Here is a 15388-nt window from a genome sequence, read left to right on the forward strand (position 1 = left end):
AAGAATGCACATTTCTATTGTATGCAAATTCAACAAGTGGAATGCAATCTTCCCATGACTTTAAATTTTGCTTAACCACAGCACACAAAAGAGTAGTTAGTGTCCTATTTACTACTTCAGTTTGACCATCGGTTTGTGGGTGACAAGTGGTGGAAAATAACAACTTGGTGCCCAATTTTCCCCAAAAAACCTTCCAAAAGTGACTGAGGAATTTAACATCCCTATCACTAACTAAACTCTTAGGTATGCCAGGCAACCTAACAATATCTCTAAAGAATAAATTTGCAACATTTGTAGCATCATTAGTTTTATGGCATGGAATAAAATATGCCATTTTTGAAAACCTGTCAACAACAACAAAAATTGAATCATGGCCTTGTTTAGACCTAGGTAATCCCAACACAAAATCCATAGACAAATGAACCCAAGGATCACTAGGGGTAGGCAAAGGTGTATACAAACCTTGTGGCAAAACTCTAGATTTAGCCTTAGCACACACAACGCACCTAACACATACTCTTTCAACATCTCTTTTCATATTCGGCCAATAAAAATGTTCCTTCAACACATCTAAAGTTTTGGCAACACCAAAATGACCCATTAATCCACCAGCATGAGACTCATTCACAAGTAATTCACGCATGGAACTCTTAGGCACACACAATCTATTTTCTCTAAACAAATATCCATCATGCCTATAAAACTTCTCAAAAGCATTCTTTTCACAAGCTGCATACACTCTAGCAAAGTCATCATCTTCAGCATATAATTCTTTCACATATTCGAATCCTAATAACTTTGCATCAAGAAGGGCAAGAAGGTTATACCTTCGAGATAAGGCATCAGCCACCACATTTTCTTTCCCATGTTTGTATTGAACTACATATGGGAAGGTCTCAAGGAACTCAACCCATTTTGCATAACGCCTACTCAACTTATTTTGCCCCTTGATATGCTTCAATGACTCATGATCTGTGTGGATGACAAATTGCTTTGGCCAAAGGTAATGTTGCCATGTTTCCAAGGCACATACCAATGCATACAACTCCTTGTCATATGTAGAATAGTTTAAAGCTGCTCCATTAAGCTTCTCACTAAAGTATGCTATTGGTCTCTTATCCTGCATTAAAACAACTCCAATACCTATACCTGATGCGTCACACTCAATCTCAAAAGTCTTAGAAAAATCAGGTAAAGCTAACACAGGAGGGGAACATAACATGTCTTTAATTTTGTGAAAAGCATCATCTTATTTCTGTTCCCAAACAAAATTAACATTCTTTTTGACAAGATCATTCAATGGTGCTGCAATGGTACTGAAATTCTTAATAAATCTTCTATAGAAACTAGCTAGTCCATGGAAACTACGTACTTCAGATGCAGACTTTGGAGTGGGCCAATCTCTAATAGCTCTAATTTTTTCATCATCGACTTCAACACCATTAGCACTAATGATAAATCCTAAAAAGACAACCTTTTCCATGCAAAATGAACATTTCTTCAAGTTAGCATATAATTTTTCCTTTCTTAACACATCGAATACAGCTCTTAAATGATGCATATGTTCATTCATGCCTCTATTATAAAACAATATATCATCAAAATAAACAACAACAAATTTTCCAATAAAAGCACGCAACACATGATTCATCAATCTCATAAAAGTGCTAGGAGCATTAGTTAGCCCAAAAGGTATCACTAACCACTCATATAGTCCATGCTTTGTTTTAAATGCAGTCTTTCATTCATCACCTACTTTCATGCGAATTTGATGATATCCACTTTTCAAGTCAATTTTGGTAAAAACACAAGCACCACAAAGTTCATCCAACATATCATCCAATCTAGGTATAGGGTGGCGATACTTTACAGTGATTTTGTTGATCGCCCTACAATCCACACACATGGCCATGTGCCATCTTTCTTTGGTACCAAAAGGGCCAGTGCAAAGACAAGGGCTCATACTTTCTCTCACGTAACCCTTAGCTTGCAATTCCTCAACTTGCCTTTGTAATTATTTGGTTTCTTCAGGATTAGTTCTATAGGCTGGACGGTTGGGAATAACTGCTCTAGGTACAAAATCAATCTGGTGCTCAATCCCTCGAATAGGTGGTAGTCCAGCTGGCATCTCCTCAGGTAGCACATCCTCATATTCCTGCAAAAGGGAGATAACAACACTAGGCAAATTGGGGTCAAGGTCAGATGTGGATAAACAAGAGTCCTTAAACACAATTAATAACATTTGCTTGTTGGTAAACATGGCATTCCTCACATCTCTTCCTTTAGCATACAAGCTTAATTTTCTCTCCCCTCTTTCCGCACAGCTCTCCTTTTGCACCGAAGTTTCACCTTTTTCAAGCACTCTTGGAATGTTTTCTTTACTCTCTTTTCTTTCCTCACAACCACCCTTGTCTTGCTCACTCACAACATTTTCAGTCAATTTCTTTTCACTCCTTCTTTTCTTCTCTGCTCTCTTTTCGGCCACTCTTGATTTTACCTCACCCATTGCTTGCTTAAGCCTTGTTTGGTCTTCATAAATCTGTTTTGGTGTCATAGGTGCCAATATGATTTTCCTTCCATTCATTTCAAAAGAATACCTATTTTTATACCCATCGTGGATCACTTTTCTATCAAATTGCCATGGTCGACCAAGTAATAAATGGCCAGCTTGCATTGGAACCACGTCGCACATAACCTCATCTTGATACTTTCCTATTGCGAAGGAAATCAGCACTCGTTTTGTTACTTTCACCTCACCGCATTCATTCAACCACTGCAATTTATAGGGTCTAGGGTGTTTGAAAGTCCTCAACCCTAATCTCCGCACCAAATAAGTACTAGCAACATTGGCACAACTTCCCCCATCAATGATAACACTACAAGCTTTGTCTTGGATAAGACACCTTGTATGGAAAATTGTTTCTCTTTGTAATTCATCACCAACATCCTCCTTCACTTGAGTATTTAATACTCTCATAATCACTAGAGCACTTCCTTCAGTAGCATATTCCACCTCTGCATCCTCCTCCCCTGAAGATGTGGAATCACTCACAATTTCCTCATCCGTTTGTATCTCACCATTTTCTCTCATGACCATGACTCTCTTGTTAGGGCATTGAGAAGCAATGTGTCCACTGCCCAAACACCTAAAACACTTTGCATCTCTATTTCGGGTAGTAGTTGCAACCTCCTTTCCTTTACTTTCTACAAATTTCTTCTCCACCTTCTTTGCCTTTTCCTCATTTTTCTTATATCTGCTAATAGCATTTTACCTATCCTCCTTCTTCCAGTTAGACTTCCAAGATGAAGAAGTACCTACATTTCCTCCAAATTTTGACTTGCTTTTAAGTTGCCTTTCTACCTTCATAGCCATGTGGACCATATCCTCCAACTCAACATAGTGATGTAACTCAACAATATGAGCAATCTCCTTGTTTAGCCCATTCAAGAATCTAGCCATGGTGGCTTCTCTATCCTCCTCCACATTTGCTCTAATCATAGCAATTTCCATTTCTTTATGATAATCTTCAACACTTTTAGAACCTTGAGTCAATCTTTGTAACCTCTGATGTAGCTCTCTATAGTAATGACTAGGAACAAATCTCTTCCTCATTATATTTTTCATCTCACCCTAGGTTGCAATTGATTGCTCATAATTTCTCCTTCTACTAATCAACACTTGATCCCACCATACCAAAGCATAATCAGTAAATTCTACTGCTGCTAACTTTACTTTCTTTTCCTCTGAATAGTGATGACAATTAAACACAGCTTCTACCTTCCTTTCCCATTCAAGATACACATCCGGATCATTTTTCCCTTGGAAAGAAGGGATGCTCATTTTAATACTTTTGATATTGTCATCTACCCTATTCCTCTCTCTTTCCTCTCTTCTTATCCTCCTATCCCCATTCCTCCTATCTTCAGCTCTTCTCTCATATCTACCCCTCCTAGGTCTTTCAACCTCAAAATCATAGTTATCAACCTCATCTTCATCAGATTCAACTACTGGAGGTACTAGATCCCTCTTATTTGGCCTTCTCCTATTTTGCCTATCTTTTGCTCCAATCTTTCCAACCTATCTATGATTCCATTGCACACAACATTCATTCTTTCAAATTGCTGTCTGATAGCCTGCATGTAGAATGGATTTTCACCTTCCCCCTCACTACCATCACCCCTTCTAGACATGTTTTCAGACCTACAAGAAAATGGTTAGTGTAAAGAAAACACCTCACTCACTCCCTTACGTGTTTACACTCAATAGGAGACACTCCACTCGTGTTTAACTCAACAAGGCTTTTCCCCTCTTATGAACTCACCACTCTGTGCCTTTTACCTCTCTTAGCTATGTCCACAAGTTCTTATCAAACTCAAGTAACTCCATCCAAGACTGTACTCACAAAAAATTTAACACACAATAAAATTCTTGAACGTGACGGATCAAAACGAGTAATCAAGAAACCAATAATGTGACTCAAGAAGTCAAGAAAAGAAAAGCTCAAGTATGGAAATGTAATGCAATAAGGAATCAAGAAAGAAGACACCAAAAATAAAAGAGTAGCAAGCTGGAAAAGAGACAACCTAAAGTAGAGATATCAAGCTTACATATCCAAGTTTGCCACCAACTTATCACAATTACAAGCAGTTCACACAATACACCAAGAATTGCATAAATTTAGGATCACCAAGCAAACGAGTGTATTTTGATCTGAAATTGAGTACGCAAATGCAACCCAATACTGACTAATTGCTGCTAGAATTTCAGGCTTTTCTTGACAGGTTTACCTTGTAAACCAAATTTAATCATGTCTGCCGCAAAATTTTTGTTCCCCACCCAAACGGTTAAATTTTGAGCTGAAATTTAATTTGAGAATAGCTCAAATGTGGCAAAAACAACCTGTAAATTTTCAGGAATTTCTGGGCTGATTTGCTATCTGAACTTAATTTGATCGGGTCTGTCGCAAAATTTTGGTTCCCCACACAAACGGATGAATTTTAAGCTAAAATTTAATTTGGGAACTACTGAAATAGGGTATAAACACCCGGTAAATTTTTAGGAATTTCTGGGTACATTTGCTATGTGAACTTATTTTGATCGATTCTGCCACAAAATTTTGGTTCCCCACACAAATGGTTGAATTTTAAGCTGAAATTTAATTTGGGAACTACTGAAGTGGGGTATAACCACCCTGTAAATTTTCAGGAATTTTTGGGTCTATTTGCTATGTGAACTTGATTTGATCGGGTCTGCCGCAAAATTTTGATTCAGCAGGCAAACACTATCAAATAACCCCAAAAATTTACACCCAATGTCTTAAACACACCCAAATAATGCTGGTACAGTTTCAGGCCAAATTGGTAAGTCGAACTCAATGACCCAATTAATCTCTTATGCTTGATATCAAAATGAAGGAAGAAAGATGGATGGCTAGAATAATGGCTTTGTCTTGATTAACCCAAAACCCTAAGACAAACTCAACAAAACAAATTTTTAAACAAACAGGTCAAACTAATCCCCAAGAGCCAAACAGCAAATATGAAGAAGGTAAGAAACACAAAGAATAAGAAGCAAATAGAGAATCTACCTTGTTTGGACGTCCCTTTGCTCTGATACCAAATCTGATGTGAACCTTCAAGTAATTGGTAACTTGAAAACCCACATTTAAGAATTAAATGAACAATATGGAAAGTACAAAATCAAAATGTATAAATTTGATTCTTTGAACCAGCACAATCAGATTGTTGTGTAATTCAAAGAAAATATCAGAAATGGGATTCTTGACCTAATTCATATGGAGAATGAATAAACCAAGAATATTATGCACATTAAACCTTGCAAGATAGAAATCTCAGCAAGTTAATGAGCTTCACAAGAACAAAGGCAATAGCCAATTTACTCACTAAAGGAGCAGAAACAATCTTTCATTAATATTCAAAAGTGTGTCCTCCACTCTCTCATTACACTTGTATTTATAGCCTCTTGGCTTCAAAGCTAAAGATAAAAATATCCCTACTTTAGTAACAGCTGTAAGGAGCTTTAAGTCCAAACAAAAATTAATCTATCAAAAGACTAAAAACTCTTTACAAAAAGTAAATTTAATACAGCAGCAAATAAGGGCATTTAAGTCCAAAAGAGAGGTGGTTATAACAGCAAAGAATATTCCTTGAAAAAGGTGCCAACAGATGCATGTACATGGGTTGGATTTGTTGCATGCATGTCCATAGGTTATTCCATGTAACCTAATGCTCCACATGACACCTGGTCACTTCTAAGCTTAATTTTCATCAAATTTAATCCTTTATAATTTTCTTCATGCCATTCCAGCTTATAATCCTTGCTCCTTATGATTTCACAAATTAAATTCTGAAGTGATTTAGCTCTAGCTCTTGTAATTGGACCTTGGATGAAATCCTTTGGCGTGGATGTACCTTGATTCTCATCATTTCCCTTATGTTTTGCTCATTTATTATAACTCTTTCTATTTTCAATGCAGCGTTAACTAATTTGGCAAAATCCGTAATCTCTAATGCTGTTTTCATGACCTTAATATTGTCATTTAGCCCTTCTTCAAACCTTCTGCACCTTTTAGCCTCTGTAGGGACTATCTTCCTCCCATATAGACTCAGTCTGACAAATTCGCGCTCATATTCTGCCACTGATAGCTGCCTCTGCCTCATACTGATAAATTCTCTTCTTCTCTCTTCCAGGTACACCTTACTAACATACTTCTTCCTGAACTTTGTGAGGAAGAAATCCCAGGTGATCTAATCTGGCTGCACCTCACTGGATACTGTGTCCCACCACTGGTATGCATCATCTTAAAGTAGGGACACAGCACCCTCCAGGTTCTGCTCAAGGGTGCAGTGAAGCTGTTTCAACACTCTTCCAGTTCTATCAAGCCAATTTTCAGTTATCATGGGGTCATCCTCCTTCTTCCCAAAGAAATCTACAACCCCATGTTTTCATAGTTTTTCTAGATGGGACTTATGTGGTGGTGGCGAAGGTTGTGGCTATGGTTGTGGTGGTGGAATTGCCCCATCATTTGCCGTTAAAATTCAGTCATTTGCTAGAATAACGCAAACTGAGGTTGGGTAGGTGCCTCAGCTGCTGGTAGAGCAGGTTCTCCCCTGCCTTCTGATTCAGCCCTTGGTAGAGCACAACTTTCCACCTCTTCATCAACTGCTCTTTGAAAAGCAGGATCCATATCCTGATCAAAAGAACTAAAAACAACAGATCTGCGTCAGTGTAACCTCAACATGTACAAAAACAATGCAATGGTATTCACTCGATCTAAATCCAGAAACACCTAAACTGATATTCTGATACCACTAAATATGACACCGCTTACTCGTCTACAGTGTAGCCGAGTAAGATATGCCACACAGTGTGCCAAAACACCAAACCTTAACTCATTGATATTTATCATTTTATAATTTATTTATTTATGGGTCACTAAGTGAAACTTATGAAATTACTATCATTTACATCATTTATTGAAATTTTAAATAAATTTGAGATTACGAAGATTTTTCAGAAAATTCAACAGAGCGCCGGTTAAAAATGGAGAAAATAATTCTTCAAAACCTGTGAAAAACACTTCCAAATATTTTTCCAATCATTCTCAACTCTAAATAATCAATATCATCTCAACATTTCTCAATAATTTCTCAACAGTTTTCATTCATTTAATTCATATCATATATAATTCAATTCAAACTCAAATTTATGAAGATAATACTTAATTTCATTAATTTACAATACAAAATAATACAAGTGTTTATAATTATATGATAACATGAAGATCTAAATACAAAATACAATATACAAAAGTACAAAAGAGAATCCTAGTGCCCTACCAAAATACACTGCAGATGAGAGGTGACACAGGACACTGGCAGATCTGACTCTCACCCAGTCTGAGGTATACTGGGCTCACGCTCCGTATCTTCTGTACCTACGCGTGGCAAAAGCAACTTGCTAAGCAATACTGTTTAATGGTGCCAATAATGAAACAAAAATAACTAAAATGAAATAAACATGCAGAGTGTATGCTGACATTTTATGTAAACTGAGTTTCTAGCAATTATTTGTATTAATATGATACTTGTTATGTTAATTATTTAATTAAAATTTGGTAAGATTTATTTTGATTGCTCAAGTAACCTATACTAGTCGACTGAACTAGATAAATGGGTAAATTGGCACTGGGTACCGAATACCTCAGGCTGTCACACCATTAGTCACAATGTGTCTCCCGGTGTACAACGGAACAGCTAATAAGTTGTAATAATTATTAGGCATGAAACCAAGTATAGTAATCTCAATCAAAATAGCCAAAGGCTATTATATCACAGAATGGCACGAAAAGCCATAAAACACAGAATGACATGAAGCCATATGCAGTACTGCTAACAGAACCCTATTGGAATGGAAATCTATCCAAACCAATCTTACTAGGTCTACTAGGGCATATTACAAAGCTTTTAATTGAATATTTGTGTTTAACATGTAAAGTTACTATTCATTTTACTATTCAAATCAAAATATTGACTTTCTCATACATAACAATTACATGAGTTCTAATCACATGAAATTACCACATTTTGGTTCACAAAAGTGTTGGCATTAGTTGCCAATCAATACTTAAAACTAATAGGAAATAAATTAAAAATTTCAGTTTTGAGTGCTAGAGTTCACTATTCCATTAGGCAATTCTACAGTAAGAATTTTGCTAAATGTTCTTAATCAAAGTTGTTCCTTTATGTGTCTTCTTTAATTCCCTTTTTGAATCACTCCATTTAGAGTTTTGTAGCTCAAGTTATGGCCATTTTACCATAACTGGCCAGATTACCTTTTTACCCAGAATTTCTTGGCAGTCCTGGTTCTACCAGATTTGGTAGTTCAAATTTGGCTAGCAATTTCATTTGGTTAAGTCTAGAATTTAAGTTTGTGTTCTGCATGAAAGTTGTCCTAAATTATCTAAGCTTTTCATTGATATAAATTTTAGGTCAATTGGACCTTTATACACTGAGTTATGACCAAATGAATGAACACTGTTTATTTGGTCATTTTGCCTAGGCAGAATGTGTGTTACCCAGATTTGGTCAATTTTTAGGTCAGTCTATTGTGGTTTTCTGAGCAGGGTTCCTTCATCAAAGTTGTGCCATTATGTATCTAATTTCATGTCCAATTGGTCCTGCACCAATTGAACCTAAACCACTCAAGTTACAGCTGCCCAAACCTCCTAGACTCATATCTAGCCATGCAGGTCACCAAAGGCAGCATATCTAACCTAAATTCCATTGGCACAAATAACTTCAATTCCTCATCAAATATAGCCAAATAGTCACTAATTGGCCATTACAATATTAATTTATGTTTACTTGTATTAACCCCCATGTTTTGAGTTTCAAAACCCTAAATCTAATTGACCAAAGTCTTCAATTCATGCAATTACCATACAAATTATATGATTTTTCAATTTCAACTCCATCACACACATCATTGGCATTATTAGATATGTTAATTCCCATCAAACTCATCACTCCTTAAAATCCATCATGGCTGCCAAAAATTTTATTGTCCTCTAACATGTTTATTTTTGTCCAAATTTCACATATCCTAACTCACTTCATCATCCTAACAAGAAATTTAAAGAAAGAGAGAAAGAATTGGTCACTAACCTCTATGTAAGCCAAATCCAAGCTTGAAAAATCTCTTTATTTCCTTTCCTTTTTATTGCCTTTAACTTGCCTAAGATGTAAAATAAAGTTTTAATGAAAAGAGGAAGAGGTCTTATGGTGTAATTTAGTGGGAGATCAAGCTTGGTTGGAGGGACAACAATGGTGGATGTAAGAGGGTGGTTCGGCCAGCTGAAGAAGAAAGACAATTCTATTTTTTTTCCTTAATTCTTATCTCTTTTATTTGTTTTAAGAAGACTTACTAAATGGTGATTGGTGGGAGAGTTTTAAATGACAACATTATGATGTCATAATTAGGCATTTTATTCATTTTTCTTCTTTCTTTCATTTCTACTCACTTCTAATTAATTTTTATCAATATTAATTCATATTTTATGCCATATAATTCACCCACTTAAATGGACAAGTTGGTCAAAAATCATCTCTGAAGACGAAATGACCAAAATGCCCTTCATTTGGCTTAACGAGCTAAAATTGTGTGTACCGATTGATTTAATTTTCTTGTGTTTTCTTAGCATTTTATTGTCATCGAAACCCCAATAATCCTTCCCTGAAATCTTGAAAATTATTCCATGGTGTTTCTCCCTGGTCTAGGATTGCTAACGACCTTCATCATCACTTCCCGTTAAGGTCACTCATTGCTAGGGCTACGGCTCATTTAACCTTAGTGAATTTCATTTCTAAAACTTTTCCTTAATTTTTCTTATCATTATTTAGTTTATTTATAACTCCTCACTCTAGTCTAATTATGATTCCAAATATTCTAGCTGTTTGGATCGACATTGGTCACGGGAACAGTAAAACGTACAGATTGGCTAAAGTGAGGATGTTACAACTTTGGTGTAGGAAACTATTCTTCATTAATGGATGAAATTCTAGCTAAACCTTTTCCCAATAAGTTCAAATGAAATATGATGGCAAATCTAACCTCAGGTGTCACCTAGCAAATATCAAAACCACAATGCAACTGTAAAATATTAATGACTTTATCTTATGCAGGGTCTTTAGACAGAGCTTGCTTAGAAGTGGTATTAACACCTTCATCTTAGTTCAATCTTGAGTTTCCAACACTTAGCATCAAAGTTCAAACAAAGATTCATTATCTGCATCCCACCAAAGAAACTATCATCAGACTTACAAAAGGTTAGGCAGAATTTAGGTGAGTCATTAAGAAGTTACATTGATTGTTTCAATGCAGAAGCCATCTAGGTTAAGCACTAAACCATGAAATTGCTTGTGAAGCCGACAAAAGGGGTACACCAATGTCAAGTTTGTTAATTCCATCATAAAAAACACCACACAATTAATATCAATTCATGGAATGAGCCCAGAAGTACATCCCTCGGGATGATGAAAAGCAGTTATTAAAGCTAGACAAGGAAACTAGAACTGAGGATAAGAAGAGTAGCCCAGACAACATGCCAAAAAGACAAAATAATTCTACTAGAGAAAGGGATAGAGGGTGCGACAAATACAAAAATTACATACCCCTGAATGAGTCCTTGACTAGAGTACTAATATGGATACAAAAGAATGGGAAGCCAATCAAGTACCCAAGGAAGGTGAATCCTAAAACTACACACAAAGGGAACTAAAGTAAGCTCTATAGATTTCATGATGATTTCTGCCATAATACCAATGAATGCATATAGCTAAAAGATAAGATTGAGAGGCTAGTAAGGGGTGGAGCACTAAGGCGATTCACTCGCCATACTTAGTTTGACTGTGATAGAAGGAAAAGATCCAAGCTATTTCTTTAAAGGCTTTTAATATTATTAGTTGGTTGAAAGCAAGTTAGGGTTCTAGCGTTGCATCAACTCATATTCTACATTAAGTAAGCGTTCTTCTTGTACATTTGGAACTCATGTTCAAATCTAGGTTAGTTTCTCAATGTATCTCTACTCTATTATTGATGGGAAATACTTTCAATTGGTAAGACTATTGATTTTTAGAAGGTTCTATTTTTTTTTATTCTTATTATTATTGATAGAAAACACAATTCAATACTTTGTGAAGTTTTTTTTTTTCCTCTCTAAATTATTATTGATGGAACAGACAATTCTATGCTCTGTGTAACTGTTTTAGTCTTCTACATCTTGATGTCCTATGTTCCCAATCCATAGTCATACTGAATCCTAAGCATTGCATTGCTTTCCCATCAATTCTACTAGTTGTTTTTTTTTTTTTTTTCATCCATGATATTCCTTATATCTCTCCATTGTTTGCAAAGGGCCACCTACCACATTGTGTTAGGGTGATAATAGTTACTTGTTAATGGATTCTTCTTTCTAAAAATTGATATAATTTTATTTTTTAAATATGGTGGTTATGCAACTGAATGCTATGCAAATTTCATATTAATTCATTTTAATTTGGATTTATATAAATGATTGAATTACTTAACACATAAAAATGACTCATCAAGTCATATTATAACCTAATCACTTATATTCACCCTTTCATTTGTATTCATTTTCGATGTGCGTATATATATTTCTAACACTTTGGCTAAATTTCACTTGCAATTTTTGTAAAAGCCCACCTAAAAACATTGCCTGAATAGTGCAATCAGATGTCTGTATATTATCCCATCAAACTCAAACATCTTGCGAATACAGTTAGCTGTTTGTTTAGATGTATTTAAAGCAACAAAGTATACTTTTTGTTATTCATCAAACTTTGCTACTTCATACCTGTGGGTTCTTTTTTCAGTTCCTCTATCGTTTCTGTATAACTTCACAGCAAACAAAAGAGATTGAAAATTTTATTCCTGAACGACTGCAAACAATTTTCTTGTGTAAACTTCTGTTGCTTGCTTTTCCATAGGAAGTGGTATCTTTGATATAGGTTTAGTGTAATGTGATACCTTCAAGTTATATGTTGCAGCTTGAAAGATGGCAAATATGCATATCTTCCCCTGCTTCTAGCTAAGTTTCCATAGCAAGAATAAATTGAAAAATGAGAGATTCTGGAGTCTATCAATTATCTCCCCAAGAGAAAAGTCTATGTGGCTCATGATTGATGAAGAATGAAAGAATCGTATTATTAGGACTTAAATGGTGTTAATTTTATGATTTGGTGGGGAAGAATTTTAAAGAGGGGTGAGGAGGAATTTAAAAAAGGGGCATCGATGACAGGATGTTTTCTCCTACAGTGTCTTAATTGAATATAGTGAGAGAAAGGTTGGAAGGCTTTATATTGGTTAGAGAGTATCAACTTCTAAGACTCTTGTTTTGTTTGCCTAGTTTTTCTTTGTATTATAATAAATAATTTAACTGAAAAATTCATTTTACTGCACTAAAGTCAGCATCTGGAGTTTATGATTGGAAGGCTGGCCTCTGTGGCCAATATATAAAATCAATACATTAGAGAGAGGGAGAAATAAAAATTTACTCAAGGTGGTAGGGATTAGGCGGTTATTTGTTTTTTATGTTGAGAGTATAGCAAGAGTGAAAAGGCTTTCTTTAAGTGGTTTGCTTCTCTACAAGTTGCACGTGGCTGATCAGTTTCATGTGCAATGGCCACAACTAAAGAGAAAATATCCTCGAGCTCCTTATGTTGGTTGTCTCATGCAACTGATCATGTTCTAATGCTGTTGTTGTACTCACTAGAAACTTCAAGTTCTAAGTCTGATTTTCACTTTGAAGTTTTACTTTTTAGTGGTGCTCTAGTTCTTAGTCCCAAACTTCAGTTGCATGATTAGAAGCAGAAATGCATATGTGCACTGTGGATGCCAAGGAGATGGAAAGAGAAATGAGAGAAAGTTAATTGCCATGAAGTTCTTATTGCAGAAATTTGTTGTTTACCTGATTTGATTGAATTCTAGATATATGTAATTTTCTTTTTCAGCATGGTTATTGATTGGAATATACTTTAGAGGGTTGCTTCTGTAATCTGAGGTAAGCAAAAAAATTTTTATCAATAAAACTTTATTTTATAAATGTATGGATTAATTACCTTGCCTAGCAAAAAGAAATTACTGCCTCCGTGAAGAACAAAATAAGACACATTCTACATCATATATGCTTGCTTAATTTGCATGTGATATCTGTGTGTTTTAGGTTCAGAATTGGGACTCATACAGAAGAGAAAAAGAAAGTAAAACTTGGTAAAACAAGGAATAGTATTTGTCATTATAAAATGGGACCCATTGCCCAATGTGAGTGGCATGAATCATTGCAGTGATTGGTTTAATTCTAGGCCAAAATTTATCTATTTCTACAGATCATAACCGAGAAGACCTCCCTTACTTCTTGAACTCTGCAAGAACAGAGTATATGTTGTCGAAGGCAGTGTAGAAGTCATCCCTTTTCTTGGCTCCAGTGATCACAACCTTCCCAGAGACAAAGATAAGCAACACGAGCTTTGGCTTTTTCATGCGGTAGATAAGGCCAGGGAAGAGTTCAGGTTCGTAGGTGGAAAAGGCACCATAGGATGTGCAGGCAAACTTCTCAAGTCTGATAGTGAATTGAACATCGCAAGAGGCAACAATATTCTGAATCCTGAAGTCTCTAAACTTGGCAGGAAACCCTAGCTTCTGAATAATTCTTGCAAACTTCCTGGCAGCAAGTTTAGACTGCGCTTCGGTTTTTGCACCAGTGCAGACCATCTTGCCAGAGGCAAAAATCAAGGCAGTAGTTTTGGGATCTTTGATTCTCATAATCACAGCGGAGAAACGCTTAGGAAAGAACTCAGAATTGCGAGAATGCAGTGTTATGTGCTTAAGATCCAATACACAGTCCAAATCTACTGTCGATACAATGTTCTGTATAGTAGGAACTATACCTGAAGGGTTGTTCCTCCTGGCAGCCATCTTCTTCTTCTTCTTGTTCTTCTTGGGTTATTGTACTTCCAAAGATTTGATGTCTATTTTTCTATAGAAAGCAAGAAACAATATGAGAAATTAAAATCTGGGATCGTTCTCTCCGTCTATAAATATATACAGAGATGAATAAATCCATATCTCAATAGAATTGTGAGTAAGAGGTTGTTTGGTTTATACTTAACTTAAAATATATTTTTAATTTATAAATTAATTTAAATATAAATAATTAATTATTTAGTAAAATTATTTAAAATTAACTTATTTAATTAAAAGACATTTAAATGTAATTCAATTTATGAAAATGACAAAAATGATATATTATCAAGTGTTGCAGAAAATGATAATAATACTAATATTTAAAAAATTATTAGGATAATATAATTTTTTATTTAATCATATTATAATTTTAAAATAGGTAGATAAGTCATTAATAATAGATATTTTATTTATAATTTTTAACTTATTTTAAATAATTTTTTAATTTATAAACTAAATTAAACATCAATTTACTTATAATTTTTTACTCATAATAAAATTTGATTGACTTATTAATTAAGCCAAATACTCTCTAAAAAGGAAAATAGAAACTTGCAAAAGAAAGATATCTCCAGTACCAGCTTGGCCACCAAGTTGAAATAGCTTCGCTAAGACGGATTAATCTGGTCTGCAATGGCGACGTGACAAAGTGGGCACCGTTTATTTGACAAAATTAGTAATTAAAATATTTACATATGTTTTTAATTGTGTTTATAAATTTTATTAAATAATATTAAAAATAAATAAAATATATTCACTTTTTAAATTATTTAAATATTTTAATAAGATTCAAAATTTAAAATTATTAATGTTGTATAATTA

The 15388-nt window shown here is 34.9% G+C and overlaps 1 protein-coding gene across 1 annotated transcript; it reads right to left on the reverse strand.

Moving 5' to 3' along the window:
* Window positions 1-13810: 13810 nt before the first annotated feature.
* LOC110639783 (TATA-box-binding protein-like) lies at window positions 13811-14658 on the reverse strand. The gene has a single exon (XM_058147862.1). The coding sequence runs from the start codon at window positions 14516-14518 to the stop codon at window positions 13952-13954; it is 567 nt and encodes a 188-aa protein (XP_058003845.1). The 5' UTR covers window positions 14519-14658; the 3' UTR covers window positions 13811-13951.
* Window positions 14659-15388: the final 730 nt, after the last annotated feature.

Source organism: Hevea brasiliensis, chromosome 5 (assembly GCF_030052815.1).
Source record: "Hevea brasiliensis isolate MT/VB/25A 57/8 chromosome 5, ASM3005281v1, whole genome shotgun sequence".
Lineage (NCBI taxonomy): Eukaryota > Viridiplantae > Streptophyta > Magnoliopsida > Malpighiales > Euphorbiaceae > Hevea > Hevea brasiliensis.

Excerpts from the sequence above, each read along its gene's own strand:
- LOC110639783 (XM_058147862.1), bottom strand. The coding sequence starts at position 14,518 with ATGGCTGCCAGGAGGAACAACCCTTCAGGTATAGTTCCTACTATACAG.